The 22,412-nt window shown below is 45.9% G+C and overlaps 1 protein-coding gene across 1 annotated transcript in view; it reads left to right on the forward strand.

Moving 5' to 3' along the window:
• ppp2r5a (protein phosphatase 2, regulatory subunit B', alpha isoform) overlaps positions 1-22,412 on the forward strand; it is a 288,446-nt gene that overhangs the window by 191,381 nt on the left and 74,653 nt on the right. Inside the window, exon 5 of the mRNA XM_038811016.1 lies at positions 10,294-10,424. Coding sequence (XP_038666944.1) covers positions 10,294-10,424 — 131 coding nt within the window. The remainder of the gene's footprint in view (positions 1-10,293; positions 10,425-22,412) is intronic.

Consider the following 22,412-nt stretch of genomic DNA (forward strand, 5'->3'; position numbering starts at 1 on the left):
GTTTGGCGTCCACGTTCAATAGGGATATCGGCCTGTAGGACCAACACAGCTCCGGGTCCTTGTCCCGCTTCAGGATCAATGAAATCATGGCCTGAGACATCGTCGAAGGAAGCACCCCACGCTCCCTTGCCTCATTGGGCCCACTGTTGATGAGGATATTCAATGTCCGGAGAACCTTTTATAGAACTCCACTGGGTTCCCGTCCGGCCCCGGGGCTTTACTCGACTGCATGGCCTTCAGACCCTCCGCTATCTCTTCCAACCTGATCGGGGCCCCCAGCCCTTTTACCAACCTACTGTCCACCTTTGGGAAATTCAGCCCCCCTAAGAAGTGCCTCATCTACTCCGGCCCAGCTGGGGGTTCCAACCCAAACAGCCAACTGTAAAACTCCTTAAACGCTTTATTCGCCCCTTTGCCATTGCTGGCACCCTGCCCATCTTTGAACTTGGCTGGTCTAGACCAAGGTCAATAACTGTGTTGAAATCCCCTCCAATGACCAACTTGTGCGAACCTCGGTCCGGTATCTTCCCCAGCATCCTCTTTATAAACTCCATTTCATCCCAATTTGGCGCATACACATTTACTAGTACCACCTGCATCCCTTCCAGCTTCCCACTGACCATAATGTACTGGCCTCTCACATCCGTAACTATTCTTCCCGCCTCAAACACCACTCGCTTATTAATCAGGATCGCGACCCCTCTAGTCTTTGAGTCCAGCCCCGAGTGAAAAACCTGCCCGACCCTTCCCTTCCTTAATCTAATCTGATCTGCTACTCTAAGGTGCATCTCCTGTAGCATTACCATGTCCGCCTTCAGTCCTCTCTGATGCGCGAACACACGTGCAATGGCTCGCCCCCAGGCAGTCCCTGACCTCCACTCTGTCCCTCAGCAAAAATCCTAGCGCACCCAGCCAGCTTGGTGGCTCCCGCCCCGGCGGCAGACATTCTCCCACCTATTGCCCCCCAACCCCGCTCACACACACATTCAAACGAGAAACCAGTCCCAACCCAATTGCCCTAGAAAAAAAAGAAAAGATCAAACAGAAGATCCAGCATCTAACAAACGTCCCTCCATCCCCCATCAGTGCAAATGTAAACTCACTCAGCTCTGCAACTGGCCCCAAATCAATACAGAAGGCATTACAAATAACATCCAACAAACGAAAAACAAGAAACTTTTTTTTAAAAACGTAAAGGTTGCAGCAAAGTCCTCAGTCCGTCACAAGTCCTTTCCTTTTCGCGAAGTCCATCGCTTCCTCAGGCGTCTCGAAATAAAAATGTTGCTGCTCATACGTGACCCAGCGACTGGCTGGATACAGCAATCCAAACTTCACGTTTTTCTTAAAAAGGGTCGACTTTATCTGATTGAACCCCACTCTTCTCCTGGCCACCTCTGCACTCTGGTCCTGATAGATCCGCAGGATACTGTTCTCCCATTTACAGCTCCGTGTCTGCCTGGCCCGCTGTAAAATATGCTACTTGTCCATGTACGTGTGGAATCTCGCGGCTTCCTCGCGAGCGCTCAGTGAGCCCTGTCCACCTCCAAGGGTCGGGAGAATGTCCCATCCCTAGCAGCTTCTCATACATGCCCACTATGTATGCCCCAGCGTCCGCTCCTTCGGGCCCTCCGGGAGACTGACAATTTTCCGTTTCTGCCAGCAGGGCCTATTCTCTAGGTCCTCCACCTTCCCCAGGAGCCTTTTCTGCTGGTCTCTCAGCATCCCCACCTCCAACTCCACCGCAGTTTGATGGTCCTCCTGCTCAGCCAGCGACTTATCTACTTTCTGGATTGCCCGCTCTTGGGCGTCCAATCTTGAGCTCCAGCCGCGGAATTGATTCTTTAATCGGGTCCAAGCATTCCTGCTTCTGCTTGGCGAAGCCCTCCCGGATAAATTGCATCAGCTGCTCTGTTGACTGCTGCGTCGACAAGCCAGGACTCCGGTCATCCGCCATGCTTTCTCCCGCTACAGCTTCAGCCCAAGCCTTCTCTGTTCATCTGTTTCTTCTTTTGCGAGCACTTATAGTCCGCCTCTCCATGCACCAATGTGGGAATCCAAACAATTATTGTCTCTACCAAATCAAGTCCAGTAAAAAATCGGGGGAATAGGTCCGACCCGAGCGGGAGCCACCAAATGTGTGACCTACTCCTTCATAGCCACCACCATTCTTGTTCGCTGTTTTGACTTCCACCAATAATTAATACATTCAAAACTACTAGTTTGTTATTTGCACCACCTACTGGTGCAACATTTTCTGTCGTCCTGCAGTGCTTGCGCACAAGTGGTTGTGGTTTAATCTCCAGAAATCTGCCTTCATGTAGTTTCTCTAATATTATGCTGTCCCCTTGAATCATACTTATCCTCCATCCTACATTTTTTTTTTACAATGAGCCTCTGTCTTCTCATTTCTGCTATTCTCCTCCATGTAACTGGTGTCCTGTTCATGGCCACTTAATTTGCAGTTTCTGTGTGGGTTTGCAAAAGGTTCGTTGCCACCTATGTGCTTGTGAAATACTGTATAACCGTCAGCAATAACAGGAGTTTCTTATTTTAGAAATATTAGTCTTCTAGGTGGGATACTGTTTTTAAATTATTTCCTCAACAATACTGCTCTAAGGTTTTCCAAATCCCGCAGAGCAGTTGTGGAGGGTCAGACGAGCACTCTGAGTACAGGGAGAAGGCTAGTAGGATGCGGTGATTCCTGGATGCGTTGAAATTCCCCAAGGTGAAGGAGGGGCTGGGAGCACCCATTGGACTGGTGAAGGTGATGTAAGGTATGGGGCGATGCAGGCCTGGAAAACCCCAGGCCTAGATGGTTTTCTGGTAGAATTCTATATAACGCTTTTGGGAGACCTGGAGCCCCTGCTGATAAGGACATTTAATGAGGCAAGGAAGAAAGGGGAGCCTCAATAGCTTTCATCTTGAAGAATGGCATAGATACGGAAAAATGTGGGTCCTACTGCCCGATATCACTGCTGAATGGAGACACCAAGTTGTTGGCTAAGATCTTGACCTCGCGGATTGAGGACTGTGTGCCGGGGGTGATCGGAGAAGACCAGATGGGGTTTGTAAAGGAGAGGCATCTGTCGGCCAATGTTAGGCATCTGTTGAACATTATAGTGATGCCCTCAGAGGGACGGGATGTGGAAGTGTCAGTCGTTAAGGACGCAGGGAAGGCCTTTGATCGTAGAATAGGAATATTTGTGGGAGGTACAGAGGTGGTTTGGGTTCGGACAGGGGTTTGTGGATTGGATACATTTGTTGTACCAGGCACCGGCAGCGTGTGTAAGGACAAACTGGATGAGTTTGGGGTATTTTATGCTGCATCGTGGGATGAAGCACGGATGCCCACTCTCCCCATTGTTCTTTGCCTTGACGATAGAGCCACTGGCAATGGCGTTTAGAGCTTCAAGGGGTTGGAAAGGGATTGTGCGTGGAGGGGTGGAACACAGGGTCTCACTATATGCAGATGACTTGTTGCTCTACATATCGGACCCATTGGAAAATATTGGGGGGATCATGGACACTTGGTGGAATTCGTCCAGTTTTCTGGGTACAAGTTAAACATGGGGAAGAGTGAGGCCTTTCCAATCCAGGCGAGGAAGCAGGATAGGACGTTGGGCGAGCTGCCATTTAAGGTAGTGGGGATGGGTTTTAGGTATCTGGGCATGCAGGTGGTACGGGGATGGGAGCAATTAAATAAATTGAATTTGGCCTGGCTGGTGGAGCAAATGAAGAGGGATTTTAAGAGGTGGGACTTGCTCCCGCTGTCATTAGCGGGGTGGGTGCAGTACGTGAAGTTAACGGTACTCCCGAGGTTTCTTTTCGTATTCCAGAACCTTCCAATCATGTCCAAAGATGTGCAGGTTACATAGATTGGTGATGCTAAATTGCCCTTGGTGTCCAAAAAGGTTAGGTGGGGTTACTGGGTTACAGGGATTGGATGGAAGCCTGGGCTTAAGCAGGATGCTCTTTCCAAGGGCCGGTGCAGACTCGATGGGCCGAATGGCCTCTTGCACTGTAAATTCTATGGTTCTATGAATTTATATCTCCAAGGCATCTTTAGGAAGATCAATACATTGATCTCGGGGTTTGTGTGGGTGGGGAAATAAGGTGCTGTTGGAGCGGGGACGTGGGTGGTGCGGGGAGAGCAGGCTGGCCTGGCCAAACTTAATGATTTATTACTGGGCAGCAAATATAGCTATAGTGAGGAAGTAGGTAGTGGGGGCGGTGTGGGAGTGGATAGAGGCAGCCTTGTGTAAGTGCACTAGCTTGGGAGCACTGTTGCCAGCGTCTCTGCCGTTCTTGCCAATGCCTCTGCTGTTCTTGCCAGCCAGGTAGTCCATGCCCGATCGTGGTGGCGGCCCTGAGGTTGTGGGGACAGTGGTGGCAGCACCTGACGCTGGAGGGGGCCTCGGCTTGAGCTCCGATCTGTGCGAATCACAGGTTTGTTCGGGGAGGGGGGGGGGGGTTGTTAAGTGGTGTGCTGGACGCGGGGTTCCGGGGTGGCAGCGGGCAGGGATTGAGCAGTTTGGGGACCTATTCGTGGGGGGCAGCTTCCCGAGCTTCGAGGGGCTGGTAGAGGAGTATGAGAGGAGTAGAGGAGCATCTTCGGTCTGTGCGCATTCAAGATCCTGACCTTCCTGTTGCTTGCCATTTTAACAAAAGACCCTGCTCCCATGCCCACATGTCTGATCTTGGCCTGCTGCAATGTTCCAGTGAAGCTCAACGCAAACTGTAGGAACAACACCTCATCTTCCGGTTAGGCACACTACAGCCTGCCGGCCTGAACATCAAATTCAACAACTTCAGATGAGCAGCCCCACCTCGACCCATTTGTTTTCATTTAATTTTAACTGTCTTTTACCATTTCTTTCTTTCTTAATATACATTTAATTCCCCCCCCCCAATCTTATCCACCTTTCCTGCACCTTTCTCCTCTTTGCTTCCCCCTTCCCCATCCCCCACACCTACAGTTCATCCTCTGATGTTAGTTTCCCTGCAGTTTGACCGTTCACATCTTTTGTCCTCTCTGGGGACTGCGATTAACACTCTTTTCCCTTGGTATCTGTAGCCATTAGCACCCAGTTTCCCTGGCTTTCTGTGGCTATGACTCATCTTTCATTCTCACTCCACAGTATAAATATTTCCCACTTTCTCTGTCTGTTAGCTTTGACAAAGAGTCATCGGACTCGAAACATTAGCTCTTTTCTGTCCCTACAGATGCTGCCAGACTTGCTGAGATTTTCCAGCATTTTCCCTTTCGTTAAAGGAATATGAGCTGCCCAGCAGGAAAGGGTTCTGATACTTACAGCTGCAAAATTATGTGAGGAAACAGATGCCTTCCTATCCTGACCTGCTGGCCCCTGGGTTGCAGGACAAAGTGGTGTCGAAAACAGGGGTTGGTGAAATGAAATGAAAATGAAAATCGCTTATTGTCACAAGTAGGCTTCAAATGAAGTTACTGTGAAAAGCCCCTAGTCGCCACATTCCGGTGCCTGTTCGGGGAGGGTTGTGAGGGCAGGGTGTCAGAGATTTATAATGAATTAATGGACTGGGAGGGCGTGCCGATAGGAGACGTTAAGTGGAAGTGGAGGCTGGGTTGTGGGAGAAGGCTCTGAGAAGGGTGAATGCATCATCTTCATGCGCTAGGCTTAACCTCATTTAATTTAAAGTAGTCTGCCGGATGCATATGACGGTGACCAGAATCAGCAGGTTTTTTGAGTGGGTGGAGGATAGGTGTGGATGGTATGTAAGGAGGTCCGCGAACTATGTCCACATGTTTTAGGCCTGTCCGTAGCTGGAGGGACTCTGGCGGAGGTTTGCTGATGGGATGTCTGAGGTGCTGAGGGGGAAAAGTGGTCCCAAGTGGGCAGCATGGTAGCACAGTGGTTAGCACAGTTACTTCACAGTCCAGGGTGCCAGGTTCGATTCTCGGCTTGGATCACTCTGTGTGGAGTCTGCACATTAGAACATAGAACATTACAGCGCAGTACGGGCCCTTCGGCCCTCGATGTTGCGCCGACCTGTGAAACCATCTGAAGCCTATCTGACCTACACTATTCCATTTTCATCCATATGTCTATCCAGTGACCACTTAAATGCCCTTAAAGTTGGCGAGTCTACTACTGTTGCAGGCAGGGCGTTCCACACCCCTACTACTCTCTGAGTAAAGAAACTGCCTCTGACATCTGTCCTATATCTATCACCCCTCAATTTAAAGCTATGTCCCCTCGTGTTGGTCATCACCATCCGAGGAAAAAGACTCTCACTGTCCACCCTATCTAACCTTCTGACTATCTTATATGTCTCTATTAAGTCACCTCTCAGCCTTCTCCTCTCTAACGAAAACAACCTCAAGACCCTGAGCCTTTCCTCATAAGACCTTCCCTCCATACCAGGCAACATCCTAGTAAATCTCCTCTGAACCCTTTCCAAAGCTTCCACATCCTTCCTATAATGTGGTGACCAGAACTGCACGCTATACTCCTAGAGCGGCCGCACCAGAGTTATGTACAGCTGCAGCATGACCTCGTGGCTCCGAAACTCAATCCCCCTACTGATAAAGGCTAGCACACCATATGCCTTCTTAACAACCCTATTAACCTGGATGGCAACTTTCAGGGATTTATGTACCTGGATGCCAAGATCTCTGTTCATCTACACTACCAAGAATCTTGCCATTAGCCCAGTACTCTGCATTCCTGTTACTCCTTCCAAAGTGAACCACCTCACACTTTTCCGCATTAAACTCCATCTGCCACCTCTCAGCCCAGCTCTGCAGCTTATCTATGTCCCTCTGTATCCTATAACATCCTTCAGCACTATCCACAACTCCACCGACCTTCGTGTCATCTGCAAATTTACTAACCCATCCTTCTACACCCTCTTCCAGGTCATTTATAAAAATGACAAACAGCAGTGGCCCCAAAACAGATCCTTGCGGTACACCACTAGTAACTGAACTCCAGGATGAACATTTGCCATCAACCACCACCCTCTGTCTTCTTTCAGGTAGCCAATTACTGATCCAAACCGCTAAATCACTTTCAATCCCATACTTCCTTATTTTCTGCATTCTCCCCGTGTCTACGTGGGTTTCCGCCGGGTGTTCCGGTTTCCTCCCACAGTTCAAAGATGTGCGGGTTAGATGGATTGGCCATGATAAATTGCCGTTGGTGTCCAAAAAGGTAAAGTTCGGTTACGGGGATAGGGTGGATGTGTGGGCTTGGGTAGGGTGCAGATGCGATGGGCCGAATGGCCTCCTTCTGCATTGTACATTCTATGTTTCTATGAAGTCGGAAGACCCGGAAGTGCAGAGAGGCTGAAGTTTTGGCCTTTGCCTCTCTGGTAGCCCAGAGACGGATCCTGCTGGGATGGAAGAACTCTGAGCCGCCGAAACCGGGGGCATGGGTGAGCGACCTCATGGAATTCCTTAGGCTGGAAAAAAATCAAGTTAGCCTTCAGATGGATTTGTCGGTGGTGAAAACCGTTTAGCGACTTCTTCCAAGATAGTTAAGTCAACACATCAGGTGGGGGGAACCTTGGTAATCCCAATATATTTTTCTCTGTCTGTGAATTAAGAATCGTGCAAGAACCTCAAATTTAATAAGATCTCCATTGAGACATACAGCTTTGAAAAGCATATCTGAATTTCCAATGATTGACTGAAATCGGAATTTCCAATGATTGACTGAAAAGATCACAAAACAAGATTTCAAGCTTTAATACTTTTACAGTGATGAATTAAAAGCAACATTGTCTGAACATTATTCATGAAGCAAGTTATTCTACACTACAGCAAGGATCACATTTTAACTTTTAAAATGACTAAAAACCTCCCTCCATGATTTCACTTTGTACAGAAGTGGACACTTCATTCCCCTGGAACCAAAGCTGTTCTCAGTTGGCAATGGCTTGCTTCCATTTTCAGACGGATAACTTCTAGTCCCTGAACTGATTTTCATGGTGTGGGTTACCCTGGGGTTTCTTCCCTTTAGTCAAAGCTAGGTGAATCTTCCAGCCTTGCTTCACTCCTCACCGTCATGGTGTGTTCAATCCGAGTGTGAGCTCCCGCCTTCATCCTGTGTGTTGAACAATAGAGACTGGCTGCAACTATTTATTTTCTCTTATCCCTCTTTATATTTGTAAAATAAGGAACGTCCCTTTAATTGTCACTTGGACAAGTGTGGATCAATTAAAGAAAGTCAACATAGATTTATTAAAGGGAAATTGTGTTTAACTGACTGTTGATGAGATAAAAGAGAGGGTTGGTGATGGTAATATGGTTGATGTGATGTACATGAACTTCCAAAAGGTGTTTGATGAAGTGTCACTTACTAGGCTTGCGAGCAAAGTAGAAATCCATTGGAAAAGGGACAATGTCTACAAAGTTAGCTGAATTTCAGAAAAAAGTGGAGTCTTGACTGGTTGTTTTTCACACTGGGGGAAGATAGTGATAAACTACAAGACAACATAGGATGATTAAATGGATGGGCACGTGGCAGGTAAAACTTAATATGTCAAGTGATACAAGAGCAAGGAACGGCAATATAAATATAGGTACAATTCTAAAGAGGTTCAAGAACAAAGAAACTTGTAGTACTGTAGATGGCTATGTAAAAGATGATGTTCGGAACCTCAAAATCCCACCCAAAAACAGAGGGTGGGGTGGGAGATGACTTAAATGTATTGTATAAAAGTGAATAATGGGTGTGAGTGGTCGGCATCTTCTCTCTTTTGCCTCACGAGGTCTGCTCTATGTAGGCACGTCCTAAACTCTGGCACATCTTTGCAACCCAGCCCGCATCGCCTGCTTGATCCCTTGCACCCACTTCTAAGCTATCAGTAATTAAAACGTTAATTTGTGTGGTGATAACTGAGTCTGACTACCAATTCAAGTGGAGCATGCCGTGACTGAAAATTGGGAGGTGGCGAAGAGTCAACTTTTGCAGAGAGTATATACAAAACCATGATGTTTGTGGCAGGAAAATGGGGTCATCTTGGGTATCATTCTGCTGTGGCTGAGATTGGCTTACTCAATTGTTATTTGTAAAAGTAAAATCACTTCGATTTTTCTTTAAAACATGCAAACTGGAATGTTATTGTCAGTGTGTAAAGTTTTCACTTTTTCCCCCCATCTTCTTTCCCGTACACTGTTACCCAACCAATATGGGCAGATTAAGTATGTTTAAGGAACTTGTCAATCTAACAGTTGATAGAACATAAATGATTGTGATCTTTCCTTACTGGAGGATAGTTACTAAAATATTTAAGTATATATAGCACCACCCTGACTTGGTGAAAAGGGTGGCCATGGTGCAACGATATCAGCTTCTTAATTGAACATTTATAAATCTAGAGGTTATCTCCCATTCTTTTCCTTTCTAACACTTCACTGACAATATGAGATGGCAGTGATGAGTGAAGGGATCATGTACAGGAATTGAGCTGGGTTTATGATTAGGGCTTTTTAAATAATGTTGCAGCATTTCCAATTTCTGAGTGTTCTCTCCCCCAGCTCCCCATCCACCCTATCTAAGGATCATTGAAAAGTTATGGCAATAATCCCATATAAGTAAACTGTGCGTCTAACTTTTTCAGGATTTGACTCTGCTCTACTTTAGCTTAACCTGGGACTGTAACCAGTATTCTCTTGTAATTTTGAACAAGTTACTGTGTCCCTTGCATATTTTAAATCTGGTAAGAGATCAGATTACCATCAGGTGAGGTTTGATAAATTGTCAAGCTTATTGGACAAATAAGGTGACCATGTAGAGCAATAGTTAAGATCAGTTTTATTAAATTCAATCAGTAAAACATGCCTTCATGTAATAATGCAAAATAAACAACACATGTGCTATCCTGCATCAATGAGTCATCTTATTTGGCATTTCACTTAACTTGCTTCTCCTGAACAGCAGATAATCTAGTGTTATTGATGAATGAAGAAAGATCAGTATAAAATGGCAATTTTACATTATTCAAGAAAGCCATTAATTTACTGTATATTTTATAATATATTTCCACTTGCATCCAAAATGATTTTACATAAAAAGTAATTTTCATACGTTCTATATTTTTCAGCTGTGGAGAGCAGTATAAATTTGTAGATAACTGATCTGAGAAAATAAATGGTGAAAAAAGATCTTGCTTGACAGAACAATTATTTACCTGCAGTATGGTCAAATAAATTTTGATAACCTAAACGACCTATTATGATATTTTCGAACTATAAATGCAGCTTAATTGAAGACCTTGTCTCTCTTTTCCCTCAAAAAAAATTATTTCCAGCTTTTGGAGTTGTTTGATAGTGAGGATCCACGTGAACGGGATTTTTTGAAAACAGTTCTGCATCGTATTTATGGAAAGTTCCTTGGACTACGGGCGTTCATCAGGAAACAGATCAATAACATTTTTCTACGGTAATCTATAGTATATGGTTTAATTTCTGTTTAATGAAAACTGCAGTGCAGCAATGTTGTATAAATTGTTATGAAGGGCAATGATATGTGAACGCATGGGCAAGTGCTCAGTGCAAGACTGTGTTTTACACCAAATATATGAGGGCATTCTGGAGTCAGGTAGTTGCTGAAACCAGTTAGAAGTCCGAATGCCTTTTTCAGGGAGCTTAAATGAAATTTGATCATGACTGAAGCATGGGCCATCCTGTTGTGATCGGTTGAAAGCAGCAAAATCAGAACTCCCTAAACAGACTGCTAGAGACTTGTCACCAAAAAGGTAAGTTCAAAAAACAATTTTCTTTACCTAAATTCCGGTACCCGCAGGTACGGGATTTTGTTCAGCGGTAGTACCGAGCTTTCCTTATCTCCCACTAAGGGGACTATAGGACAAGGTGATGTCAAAAACAGGGGTTAGGGAGAGGAGGGTCTCAAAAATATACAAGGAACTGATGGAGTGGGAATGGAGTCCCACTTGGGGAGGTGAGGAGGAAGTGGGAGGAAGAGGTGGGAGGAGAGTTGGAAGTCGGGCTATGGAATAAGGCCCTGAGGGGAGTCAATGCATCCTCGTGTACCAGGTTTAGCCTGATCCAGTTCAAGGTGTTCCAGAGGGCTCATATGACTGGCCAGGATGAACAGGTTTTTTGAGGAGGTGGAGGACAGGTGTGGGCGAAGTCCTGCGAACCATGTACATATGCTTTGGGCGAGTCCGAGGCCGGGGATTTTGGCAGGGAATTTGAGATGTCATGTCAGAGGTCCTGGAAGGGAGGGTGACTCAGAGTCTCGAGGTGGCAATATTTGGGGTGTTGGAACATCAGGGAGCCGGTGGGGAGGGCGACGTTTTGACCTATGCCCCCCTAGTGGCCTGGAGACGGATCGAAAGTGACGAATAAAGGCAGTGGATCTAATACATGGGTAGTTAGGGTTTGGAGCTGGGGAGAGTTGGGTATGTTACCGTGGGGTTTTTGAGTGTGTTTGATCTCCATGTTCTTTAAAATGTGAAGAGGTTAAAATTATAAATGCCTCAATGAAGTATTTTCTTTAAAATAAGTCACAACACTCAAAAGAGTTTAAAACACTCACTCGAAATATACATCTTGTTGTGAACAATAGAGAAGTGAGGAAAAAGACGAACAGTTATCTCACCACCATCTCACCCCATTCATAAGAGATGGTGAACAGGCTCTCGAAGGTCTCTGGAGGGCCAATAGGAGGCCCCAAAGAACACTGCAGCCGTGTTGTGGCTGAGGGGGTGGTGAGGGGGAAGGTTTGGAGGAGGAGACGCCTCTATCTTTTAGGCACACCTGGCAGGCTACCATTGTGGAAGACAAACTGGAACTAAATGCAGCTCATATGGGAAGAAATGAGAATGTTTGAGACAACCTTCAAATATTTCTTGATTAAGAAGACAGTCAGAATAACTGTAAACCGTATTCCTTTTATCACTTTAATTGCGATATCACTGGCAATATTCTACATGCAATATTTGAATAAATGAGAATACGGCAACAATCTGTTTCTGCACTACCAATTGTTTTGTTTCGTCAAATCCCAATTTACAGTGAAATCTAAGATAATTCATGCAGTATAGATACATTATTGAATTTTTAAAAACAAATGCAGCAGAAAAAAATGGGAACAGGATTCGGTCACTTGGCCTCTGAAGCCTGCCCACCATTCAATAAGATCATGGCTGATCAGATTCTGGCCTTCACTCCACTTAACTGTCTGCACCCCCATAACCCTCTCAAAAGATCAAATATCTGTGCAACTCAGTTTTGAATATATTGAATGACCCAGCCTCCACTGTTCTCAGGTGAAGAATTGCAATAAATAACAATCCTCAGAAGAAATTTCTCCTCATCTAGGAGTCCTTTTTTAAAACTGCCCCACCACAATTGGGATATGCTCTCAGCATCTACTCTGTCAAGCCCTTCACAATCTTAGGTTTTAATAAGATCACACCAACTACTTCTAAACCCCAATGCATATAGACCCAACCCAGTCAACTTTTCTTTACTGCACTGAACCTTTCCCCCCTCACCTTGAACTTGTGAAAATGAAATGAAAATCGCTTGTCACAAGTAGGCTTCAAATGAGGTTACCGGAACACGTTCCCACCCGGCAACTCAAACCCCTTCTCTAGCTCCTCCAGGTTCGGGAAACCCTCCTCAATGAAGAGATCCCAAATCTCTCAATCCCTGCCGGCTGCCACCTCCTGAAGCCACTGTCCAGCCCCCTGGGAGTGAACCAGTGATTGTCACAGATTGGTGACCACACCGAGGTCCCCTCCAGTCTCATGTGCTGCCTCCATTGCCCCCACATTGTCAGGGCTGCCACTACCACTAGACTTGTGGAGTACTGAGCCGGCGAGAACGGCAGAGGTACCGTTAACAAGCCTTCAGACTCGTACCCTTGCAAGATGCCGCCTACATTCATTCCCACACCGACCCCGCCCTCACTACCCATTTCCTAACCATCGATATATTAGCCGCCCAGTAGTAATTAATAAAGTTCGAAAGGGCCAAGCCCGTGTCCCCGTTCAAGAAGACCTTTTTCACCCTCGGGGCTTTCCCGGCCCATATAAAACCTGAGATCGCCGCATTCACCTTCCTAAAAAATGCCTTGGGGATGAAGATTGGAAGACACTGATACATTAACAGGACTGTCATTTTCATGTCTGTACCCTCCCTGCTAGTGATAGTGGGAGCACGCCCCACCTATGGAAGTCCCCTTTCATTTGCTCAATCAACCTGCAAAAAAATTAACTTTATGAAGCTGACCCCAGTCCCTTGCCACTTGAGTCCCCAGGTATCTAAAACTCCCTCCCACCACTATGAACGGCATCTCCCTCAGTCTCCTCTCCTGCCCCCGTGCCTGGATCGCAAACGCCTCACTCTTGCCCAAATTCAGTTTGTAACCTGAGAACCGACCAAATTCCTCCAATATCCCCATAATTCCTGAAATTCCCCCCAACAAATGTGTTATAAAAAGGAGCAAATTATCTGCATAAAGCAACACCCTATGTTGCACCCCTCTGTCTCATTATCCCCCGCCAAATGTTCTATGCTCTCAGCGCCATTGCCAAATGGCGCTATGGCCAGGGGAAGCAGTAGTGAGGAGAGTGGACACCCCTGTTTCGCTCCCCGGCACAGACTAAAATATTCTGATCGAACCCGGTTTGTGCATTCGCCACCGGTGCCTGATATTGAAACCGGACCCAATCCACAAATCCCTGCCCAAACCCAAACCTACCCAGAACATCCCACAAGTACTTCCACTCCACCCGATCAAAGGCCTTTTATGCATCCATGGCCATCACCACCTCAACCTCGTGCCCCTCCGCAGCTGCCTAATGTTGGACATTTGGTGTCGTCCCTTAACAAATCCTGTCTGGTTCTCCCCTATTACCCCCGGAACACAATCCTCTTTGCGCGTGGCCAAGATGTTTCCCAGCAATTTTGCATCTATATTCAATAGGGAGATTAGCCTATACGAGTCACAGCTCTCCGGATCTTTCTCCCGCTTCAAAATAAGGGAAATTGATGCCTGCGATAATGTTGGGGGGAGCACTCCCAGCTCCTTTGACTCATTAAAAGCCTTTACCAAGAGCGGCCCCAACAGCCTGGAAAACTTTTGATAAAACTGAACCGGGTATCTGTCTGGTCCCGGGCTTTACCCGATTGCATTGCCGCCAACCCGTCTATAACCCAATTGGGGCTCCCAAATCCTCCACCAACTCCATCTATCCTCGGGAACTCCAGCCCCTCCCAGAAATCACTTCATGCCCTTCTCCCCGTCTTGGGGGGGGGGGGGGGTTCCAATTTATACAATTTACTATAAGACTTCCAAAACACATTTACCCCCGCTGGATCCAGAACCACCTTTCCTCCTGGATCTCTCACTTTCCCAATCTTTCTTGCCTCCTCCTGTTTCCTCAGCTGGCTTTTTCCCCATATTCATACACTGCCCCCTTTACCGTCCTCAGCTGTCCCTCCGCCTTACCTGTGGACAGGAGCCATAATTCCAGCTACAGTCTCTGACGCTCTTTCAAAAGCCCGTCATCTGGAAGCTCGGCGGACCTCCTGTCCACCTGTAACATTTTGCCTACCAATCTGTCCAACTCCGCCCGCTCAGCCTTCTTATGGCCCGAATTGAGATGAATTCCCCCCCTAATAGCCGCCTTCAGTGCCTCCCAAACCACCCCGCCGGAACCTCACTCGTGTCATTGATCCCTATATCTCCCTGAATGGCCTCCCTCACCCACTCACATGCCACCTCCACCGCTAACAGCCCCACATCCAACCTCCATTGTGGGGGCTGGGCCTTTCCCTTGTTAACTTGCAAGTCTACCCAGTGTGGGGCGTGATCTGACACCACTATTGCTGAATACTCAGATCTACCACCTCAGCCAGCAGCATTTTATCCATCACAAAGAAGTTTATCCAGGAATACTCCTTCTGCACGTAGGAGTAGATTGGAAACTCCTTACTTCTCGGCCTCCGATATCTCCATGCCCTACCTTGCGCTCCATGAATCCTCAAGGCTCCATTGCCACAGTTGATACCTTCCCAGGCATAGAACTCGACTGGTCCAGCCTTGGATCCAGGACCATATTGAAATCTCCCATTGTGACTTTTAATAATTGACATGAGAGGCTTTCTGGTAAGTCTAAATCAAAAGAAAGGGCAAACATTATTCACACAACACCGTGAAACATAAATTCAACAAAAACACTCCCTGAAGAATGACACACACACACACACACACACACACACAAAGATGAATTCTGGAGACAAAGCATGACTTGGATTATCCAACAGAATAACAAGAATGTTTACACCAGCCCCTTTTAAGATGCAAATGTTGTCAGCTTTGGATGGGTTTTTTCTCCTATCTTTGAAAATAAGGTGAGGTTGTAAGTCTCAGGATTTTTTCCAAGGAGTTGTAGCCGAACTTCAGTGGGAAAGAGGTGGGAACAATTTAGCCCCTCTTGCACTGCCTTGATTGTTAGGCATAGAAACATAGAAAATAGGAGCAGAAGGAGGCCATTCGACCCTTTGTACCTGCTCAGCCATTCATTATGATCATGGTTGATGTGGTGACTAATTCCACAGGCTTACCATTCTATGGTTAAAAAAAGTTCTCCTCATCTCTGTCCTAAACGTTCTGCCCCATATCCTCACACTGACCCCTGATTCTGGACACCCCAACCATCGGGAACATCTTTCCTGCATCAATCCTGTCTAGTCCTGTTTAAAATTCAGCAAATACATTCCAAATTGACTCCGTCTCTCCTCATACTTCAGTCCTGCCATCCCAGGAATCTGTCTGGTAAGCTTTCGCTGCACTCCCTCTAGAGCAAGAACCATCCTTCCTCCGATAAGGAGACCAAAACTGTGCACACTATTCCAGGCATGGCCTCACCAAGGCCTGTATAATTGCAGTAAGGCATCCCTGTTCCGGTACTGTAATCCTCTTGCTATGAAGGCCATCATACCATTTGCCTTCTTTACCGCCTGCTGCACCTACATGCTTACCTTCAGCGACTGGTGTGCAAAGACACTCTGGTCTCAGTGCAGTTTATTCTCCTAATTTATGGCCATTCAGATAATACTCGGCCTTCCTGTTTTTGCTAACATAAGAACTAGGAGCAGGAGTAGGCCATCTGGCCCCTCGAGCCTGCTCCGCCATTCAATTAGATCATGGCTGATCTTTTGTGGACTCAGCTCCACTTTCCGGCCCGAACACCATAACCCTTACCCTTTATTCTTCAAAAAACTATCTATCTTTACCTTAAAAACATGTAATGAAGGAGCCTCAACTGCTTCACTGGGCAAGGAGTTCCATAGATTCACAACCCTTTGGGTGAAGAAGTTCCTCCTAAACTCAGTCCTAAATCTACTTCCCCTTATTTTGAGGCTATGTCCCCTAGTTCTGCTGTCACCCGCCAGTGGAAACAACCTGCCTGCATCTATCCTATCTATTCCCTTCATGATTTTAAATGTTTCTATAAGATCCCCCCTCATCCTTCTAAATTCCAACGAGTACAGTCCCAGTCTACTCAACCTCTCCTCATAATCCAACCCCTTCAGCTCTGGGATTAACCTAGTGAATCTCCTCTGCACACCCTCCAGCGCCAGTACGTCCTTTCTCAAGTAAGGAGACCAAAACTGAACACAATACTCCAGGTGTGGCCGCACTAACACCTTATACAATTGCAACATAACCTCCCTAGTCTTAAACTCCATCCCTCTAGCAATGAAGGACAACATTCCATTTGCCTTCTTAATCACCTGTTGCACTTGTAAACCAACCTTCTGTGACTCATGCACTAGCACACCCAAGTCTTTCTGAACAGCGGCATGCTTTAATATTTTATTGTTTAAATAATAATCCCGTTTGCTGTTATTCCTACCAAAATGGATAACCTCACATTTGTCAACATTGTATTCCATCTGCCAGACCCGAGCCCATTCACTTAACCTATCCAAATCCCTCTGCAGACTTCCAGTATCCTCTGCACTTTTCGCTTTAACACTCATCTTAGTGTCATCTGCAAACTTGGACACATTGCCCTTGGTCCCCAACTCCAAATCATCTATGTAAATTGTGAACAATTATGGGCCCAACACGGATCCCTGAGGGACACCACTAGCTACTAATTGCCAACCAGAGAAACACCCATTTATCCCCACTCTTTGCTTTCTATTAATTAACCAATCCTCTATCCATGCTACTACTTTACCCTTAATGCCATGCATCTTTATCTTATGCAGCAACCTTTTGTGTGGCACCTTGTCAAAGGCTTTCTGGAAATCCAGATATACCACATCCATCGGCTCCCCGTTATCTACTGCACTGGTAATGTCCTCAAAAAATTCCACGAAATTAGTTAGGCATGACCTGCCTTTTATGAACCCATGCTGCGTCTGCCCAATGGGACAATTTCTATCCAGATGCCTCGCAATTTCTTCCTTGATGATAGATTCCAACATCTTCCCTACTACCGAAGTTAAGCTCACTGGCCTATAATTTCCTGCTTTCTGCCTACCTCCTTTTTTAAACAGTGGCGTTACGTTTGATAATTTCCAATCCACCGGGACCACCCCAGAGTCTAGTGAATTTTGGTAAATTATCACTAGTGCATCTGCAATTTCCCTAGCCATCTCTTTTAGCATTCTGGGATGCATTCCATCAGGGCCAGGAGACTTGTCTACCTTTAGCCCCATTAGCTTGCCCATCACTCCCTCCTTAGTGATAACAATCCTCTCAAGGTCCTCACCTGTCATAGCCTCATTTCTATCAGTCGCTGGCATGTTATTTGTGTCTTCCACTGTGAAGACTGACCCAAAAAACCTGTTCAGTTCCTCAGCCATTTCCCATTATTAAAACTCCCTTCTCATCCTCTAAAGGACCAATATTTACCTTAGCCACTCTTTTTTGTCTTATATATTTGTAAAAACTTTTACTGTCTGTTTTTATATTCTGAGCAAGTTTACTCTCATACTCTATCTTACTCTTCCTTATAGCTTTTTTAGTAGCTTTCTGTTGCCCCCTAAAGATTTCCTAGTCCTCTAATCTCCCAGCAATCTTTGCCACTTTATATGCTTTTTTCTTCAATTTGATACTCTCCCTTATTTCCTTGGATATCCACGGTCGATTTTCCCTCTTTCTTCCGTCCTTCCTTTTTGTTGGTATAAACCTTTGCTGAGCACTATGAAAAATCGCTTGGAAGGTTCTCCACTGTTCCTCAACTGTTCCACCATAAAGTCTTAGCTCCCAGTCTACCTTAGCTAGTTCTTCTCTCATCCCCTTGTAATCTCCTTTGTTTAAACACAAAACACTAGTATTTGATTTTACTTTCTCACCCTCCATCAGTATTTTAAATTCCACCATATTGTGATCGCTCCTTCCGAGAGGATCCCTAACTATGAGATCATGAATCAATCCTGCCTCATTACACAGGACAAGATCTAGGACCGCTTGTTCCCTCGTAGGTTCCATTACATACTGTTCTAGGAAACTATCGCGGATACATTCTATAAACTCCTCCTCAAGGTTGCCTTGACCGACCTGATTAAACCAATCGACATGTAAATTAAAATCCCCCATGATACCTGCTGTACCATTTCTACATGCATCAGTTATTTCTTTGTTTATTGCCTGCTCCACCATATCGTTACTATTTGGTGGCCGATAGACTACTCCTATCAGTGACTTTTTCGCCTTACTATTCCTGATTTCCACCCAAATGGATTCAACCTTATCCTCCATAGCACCGATGTCATCCCTTACTATTGCCTGGATGTCATCCTTAAATAACAGAGCAACACCACCTCCCTTACCATCCTCTCTGTCCTTCCGAATAGTTTGATACCCTCGGATATTTAACTCCCAGTCGTGACCATCCTTTAACCATGTTTCAGTAATGGCCACTAAATCATAGTCATTTACGATGATTTACAAAGTGGATAACCTCACAATTTTCCAAATTATGCTGCATCTGTCATTCATTTACCCACTCATTCAACTTGTCCAAATCACACTGAAGGATCTCTACATCTTCCTCACAGCTCATCCTCCCACTCAGCTTTGTGCCATCTGCAAATTTGGAGGCATTTATATTTCATTCCGTCATCTAAATCATTCATGCATATTGTGCTTAGCTGAGGTTCCAGCACTGATCATTGTGGTACCCCACTAGTTACTGCCTGCCATTTGGAAAAAGACCCATTAATTCCTACTCTGTTTCCTGCCAACCAGTTTTCTATCCATCTCAAGACACTACCCCTAATCCCGTGAGCTTTAACTTTACTCGCTAATCTCTTATGTTGGACTTTGCCGAAAGCCTCCTGCAATTCCAAATAAACCACATCCACTGGCTCCTTCTCATCAACTCTGCTAGTTACATCCTTGAAGAATTCCAGTAGATTTGTCAAGCATAATTTCCCCTTCATAAATCCATGCTGATTCTGCGGATCCTGCCACTGTTTTCTAAGCGCTCTGCTATAAAATCTTCGATAATGGATTCTAGAATTTTCCCCACTCCCGACTCCTGGCTTACCTGTCTGTAATTCCCTGTTTTCTCTCTACCTTCATTTTTAAATAGACATGTTGTCATGTTGGGAGTAATGAGACGTGTTATCTGAAATTCATTTCGATCATGTAAACATGCTCAATATTTTTACTGTCGATACAAATGATTTTAAATTGGCTATTGCTGCACAATGGGGTAATGAATGGTGGCTGTTCAGATCCACTTGTGATAAACTGGTTTTTCCACACCTCTCTTTTATGTTTTTAGACAATGAGTCTAGGGAACTATTATATTTGAGTTTCTATAAATGTCCAATCAGAACTGTAAATTCACAAGTGATTTCATATCCAGAATTCCTTTTCCTACTGACATTCACATTGTAATGACTTTCCAGAGACAAAAGATAGTCGTTTGCCTGTGCAGAAATTCAAATGTCACTTAACTTTCTGGACTACATCGAAGGTCAAGTTGAACTGTACACATGCCATGTTATTTTTTTTTAAAAGTGAAGGTCTATTCCATAACCCACACCGAATCTTTAGTGGGCATGTCTCTAATTGAATGGTGAACTTGCCCTCTGGCTGTTGATAGGCCTATTTCTGGAAAATCATCATCAGGACCCCTGCTTTACCTTATGTGCGAATCCAAATCCAAAAGGCATAGTCCTGCCCCATGTTTTCGTTACAGTAGTGTATCAATCCTTCTACTGTTATGCCTTTTTAAAATATGTGTTTTATTTCAAACGTGTCTCAAAACGGGTTACAGCACTTACATACCCCGGGAAACATACTTCCCAACAATCAACTATACAGTTTGTACAACTTTTACTCAAACATGGTCACAAACATCCCCCACATTTTCTCAAACCCCTCTGCTGAGCCCCATAACTCATACTTTCCAAACCGCAGGAATTAGTACAGGTCACATTGCCACCGGCGATAGCAGCATGTCAATGTCGACCGCCACTCCAGTAAAATGCGCGCCGGGCAATCAGAGTCGAAGGCCATGACATCGACCGTACTCCTTTCCATGAGCTCTGGCTTCTCGGAAACCCCAAATATCGCCACCAAAGGGTACGGATCCATGTCCTCCCCCACTATCCTTGCTAGGACCAGGAACTCTCCCACCCAGAGTCTCTCCAATTTTTCACAACCTCCAGAACATGTGCGTGCGATTCGCTGGCCCCCACCCACACCTCTCACACTCATCTGCCACCCCTTAGAAGAACCCACTCATTCTCGCCCAAGCATGTGTAACCTGTGTACAAACTTAAACTGTATCAGGCTCATCCTTGCGCACAGAGGTCCTGTTTACCCTACATAGTGTCTCACTTCATACTCCCCAGTTGATTTCCCCTCCCACCTCCCCGTCACATTTTTACTTGATCTTCACCACCCGCTCACCTCCCTGCTTCCCCAGCCATCTGTAAATATCCTCAATTATTCCCTTCCCTTTCACATCTGAAAGCAACAATGTCTCCAGCAGAGTGTATCCCGGCAACCTAGGGAACTCCTTCCAGACCTTTAGCGCAAAGTCCCTAACCTGTAGATACCTGAACTCACTCCATCTTGGGAGCTCTACCCTCTCCGTTAGCTCCTCCAAACTGGCAAACCCTTCCTCCAAATACAGATCCCTCACCTTGTTAACTAATGGGAGGAGCTAGCATTTTGGCTGAAAAGCAGGCAGTGCAGTTCTGAAGATGGAAGTCAAACTATTAAGACCGTTTCATAAGACCTCAGCAAGAGATCCTGCAGTTTTCGGACAGGGCAACTAGGGATGGGCAATAAATATTGGCCTAACCAGCGCCGCCTACATCCAGTAAGTGAATAATAAAAAAGGATTTGTGCCAACTCTTAAAACAGTCTCAAAGAACAACTCTTAAGCAAGTAAACCTAGATCTACTAACTGATTTACAAGTGGATTGAGATCTGAGATGGTTCTGTTGTTTGAGAAGAGGTAAAAATAGTAGTTAAGAGTTACTGCATCACTGTAAAGATTAGCATCGTTTAAGGGATTTTAAGCTTTTTTTTAATGTGTGACGTTAAAACTATTTTAATACGAGATGGGGGCATCTGTCTGGGCGCCAATGTGCGACAACCATCGGTTTGCCCCCGGGAGATGGGGGCGTCTGTCTGGGCGCCAATCTGTGACAACCATCGGTTTTCCCCCAGGAGTATGGATGGGGGGTTCCGAGTATGGCGGCGGGCGGGGGCGGGAAGGGTGGGTGATATGTTCCTGGAAGGGAGCTTTGCGAGTTTGAGGAGCTTGGAGGAGAAATTTGGGTTGGTAAGGGGAAATGATTTTAGATACCTACAGTTGCGGGACTTTGTTCGTAGACAGGTCCCATCTTTCCCACGCCTCCCGCCAATGGGGATCCTCGACAGAATAGTCTCTAGGAGGGAAGAAGGGGAGGGTAGAGTCTCGGGTATATATAAGGTGCTCATGAGGGAGGAAGGGTCCCAGACAGAGGAACTGAAACTTAAATGGGAGGAGGAGCTAGGCGGGGAAATGGAGGATGGGCTGTGGGCAGAGGCCCTGAGTAGGGTAAATTCGACCGCGACATGTGCTAGGCTTGGGCTGATTCAATTTAAGGTCATTCACCGGGCCCATATGACGGTGGCTCGGATGAGCAAATTCTTCGGGATAGAGGACAAATGCACTAGGTGCGCGGGAGGACCAGCGAACCACGTGCACATGTTTTGGGCATGCCCTAAGCTGAGGGGGTACTGGGAGGGATTTGCGGGGGTCATGTCCCGGGTGCTAAAAACAAGGGTGGTGATGAGTCCAGGGGTGGCAATTTTTGGGGTTTCGGAGGACCCGGGGGTCCAGGGGGAGAAAGAGGCCGATGTTTTGGCCTTTGCTTCCCTGATAGCCCGGCGACGAATACTATTGGCGTGGAGGGACTCAAAGCC

Source organism: Scyliorhinus canicula, chromosome 1 (assembly GCF_902713615.1).
Source record: "Scyliorhinus canicula chromosome 1, sScyCan1.1, whole genome shotgun sequence".
NCBI classification, from domain to species: Eukaryota; Metazoa; Chordata; class Chondrichthyes; order Carcharhiniformes; family Scyliorhinidae; genus Scyliorhinus; species Scyliorhinus canicula.